At 38.0% G+C, this 2,498-nt stretch overlaps 1 protein-coding gene across 1 annotated transcript; it reads left to right on the top strand.

Annotated features, from left to right (window-relative positions):
- LOC116129939 (pre-rRNA-processing protein ESF1-like) lies at positions 1-1,498 on the top strand. Its single transcript, XM_031415692.1, has 5 exons — positions 1-495; positions 617-694; positions 817-1,025; positions 1,165-1,241; positions 1,337-1,498. Exons 1-4 carry the CDS (start codon positions 145-147, stop codon positions 1,169-1,171), a joined length of 645 nt encoding a protein of 214 aa, XP_031271552.1. The 5' UTR covers positions 1-144; the 3' UTR covers positions 1,172-1,241; positions 1,337-1,498.
- Positions 1,499-2,498: the final 1,000 nt, after the last annotated feature.

The following is a 2,498-nucleotide window of genomic DNA, read 5'->3' as shown; positions in this document are numbered from 1 at the left end:
TTGAACGCAAAGCAAAAATGGGCTCCAAAAACAAGCCGAAGAACAAAAAGATTATCAGACGCTCCGTACACTCGGATCCTGAGTTCCTGAGTGTTTCGAGGAAGAAATCTAAGCAGAAGATTCAATCTCCATTCAAACCCCAACATGGAGTTTGAGTTTTCCTTGGGTCCCTACTACGAAACAAGCAGGCCAAAAAAGAAGCTCAAAACTTCTAACTATTCTCTCCGTCATTACGAAAAGAATGATGAAGAAGAAGAAGAGGAGAAGGGAGAGAAAGGTCCAGGGAGTGACAGTGGAAGGGAACAGGAGGAAACCTGTGACGTGGCGAGAAAGTGGAGGTCGGAGGATGATTATAATGACAGGGATGAGAGTAGTAGTTGTGATGAAGTCCGAGTGAGGGACTTTGGTGAGGTGACTAGTATGAGTTGTCATGAATGTTATGAAGAAGTTCACAGAAAGTATTTTCATGAGGACTGTGAAGGGAGTGAACAGGAGGTAAATTTTCTACCTGGCTTTGCTGTGTTAATTCAGCGTCAAATATTTCTGTTTGTTAAATTCTGATTCATGTTTTATACTAAATTTATCTGAACTTATTTTTGTTTTGTTTGTGGAGCAGCCCAAGAATATTATACCCGAAAGTATTAAGAAAACGAGCAGGCTTGCTCTTCTTGATATGGATTTGACGCAAGTGAAGGTACGCCAAAAAAAAAAAAACCCTACTAATTCTCTTGATTATATTGCAATTTTTTTTTTCTAGAAATGAATTAGTTTTATGGATGATATTGGCAGTTAGTTTTTGGTTTGGTTATTATATAGGCAGCTGATTTGTATGCGATACTGAGTTCATTTCTTCCCAAAGATGGGAAAATTCTGCGTGTGACCATCTATCCATCCGAGTGTGGAGTCCGGCAAATGGAAGAAGAAGATGAAGTTGAGCATTTTGTTGGAGTAACTGATGATGAAAATGATAACAGTGATCACATCCACGAGGATAAATTACATGCTGAAGAGAAAAGGAGGCTGAGGTGATTGAAATTCTTTTCCACATCTGTATATATTTATACAAGTAAAATCTATCTCTTTCTCTCAGATATTATTACGCTGCCGTGGAATGTGATTGCATGAGAACAGCTAACTACATCTACAACACTTGTGATGTAGCAGGCTTTGAAAGAGCGTCCATTAGATATATTCCTCACTGTATGGAGTATAATTATCCAGCTCTGGATGTTGCAATAGGGGTACGTACGTACGTATACTTTTCGTATGATTGAAAGGAGCTAAGATATGTGTAAATATATGTGCAATTAACTTCTCTGTGTTTCATTTTTCACAGGATGATAATGAACTAGATCGTTCAAGGACCTTCGATCAAGTAGCAGCTGATATTTTTGGCGAGGAGCCTTGGGTTGAAGAGAGTACGGAGGGGGCTGAGAGGAAAGGCGAAGAAGAAACAGAAGCAAATGCGAAAGGGGGCAGAGCTTGATTTATTACCGGCCGATGACAGTGGTTAAAAGGGAAGTAATTTGAAACATGGACAAGGCCAAGGGGAAATGAAAAAGTGAATTTCACTACTCTTGAATACGAATAATATACTGATCCGCATTGCAAAAGGTATGAACAAATATAGATCCAGAATCCTTGACCTCTTATCTTTTAATTGTAAGATAAAGCATTGCAAAAGGTATAACCTCTTAACTCACTATGTCATATATACCTTCCATTTATGAGTTTAACCGAGTTCATATATTTTGGCTTAAAACTTTTCTTTTGTTAAGAAAACAGCTGCTTCTATTAATTATATTTCCTTTCAAGTTCAAACAACACTTCTAAACAGAAAAAACTCCGTATTTGAGAAAGGGTATGTCAATATGGACAATTTTTCTAATAGGACTATTTTCCCTTAAAAGATAGAATTTTTATTTTTATTTTGTTATGGCTGAGGATGTCTGAACTAGTTTATGTGTACTTTAATTAATCATTCAAGAACTTGAAACTACCGACCAGATAAGAACTCCAATAACTACCCTTACTAGCAACCGAGAAGGGTTATCGACGCCGACGTCAGTAAGATCTAGCCTTAAATGCCCATGCTGACGTTTGTGAGATTTGACCGAAATCGAATCAATATCTGCCAAATCTTGAATAGATTTTCAAGGGAATGGACTCAAGAGACGATTGGGGTTCCATTTGCGGTGTCGTCGCCGACCGATTTGTATTTGGGGAGTGTTTGCTAAATTTCAAACCTATAGGGACTTAACTGTTATTTTTAGGGGTGTATTTGCTAAATTTTTTAACTTTTTGTCAGCTGGTTAAACCGGTCAACCCGGGATCCGGCAACGTTGCTAGGTTTCATCCTGGGTTGAGTTTTAAAACATTGAAAAATACAACTACTGGGGATGTCAATGGAATAACAGTTAGAATAACTGTCTCCTCCCCACAATTTTTATTGTGATCAATGGATCCAAACTCATTCGTCTTGCTCCAAATTCAGGCTT

The sequence above is a fragment of the Pistacia vera genome, unplaced genomic scaffold, assembly GCF_008641045.1.
Source record: "Pistacia vera cultivar Batoury unplaced genomic scaffold, PisVer_v2 Contig214, whole genome shotgun sequence".
NCBI classification, from domain to species: Eukaryota; Viridiplantae; Streptophyta; class Magnoliopsida; order Sapindales; family Anacardiaceae; genus Pistacia; species Pistacia vera.
The sequence above is the reverse complement of the archived record's forward strand: the minus strand, read 5'-3'. Positions and strand labels throughout refer to the sequence as shown.

Bases quoted from the DNA above. Each gene is read 5' to 3' on its own strand.
- LOC116129939 (XM_031415692.1), top strand. From the start codon at position 145: ATGGAGTTTGAGTTTTCCTTGGGTCCCTACTACGAAACAAGCAGGCCA. The intron at 496-616 runs GTAAATTTTCTA...TTTGTGGAGCAG, and splicing joins GTGAAGGGAGTGAACAGGAG to CCCAAGAATATTATACCCGA. The intron at 695-816 runs GTACGCCAAAAA...GTTATTATATAG, and splicing joins TGGATTTGACGCAAGTGAAG to GCAGCTGATTTGTATGCGAT.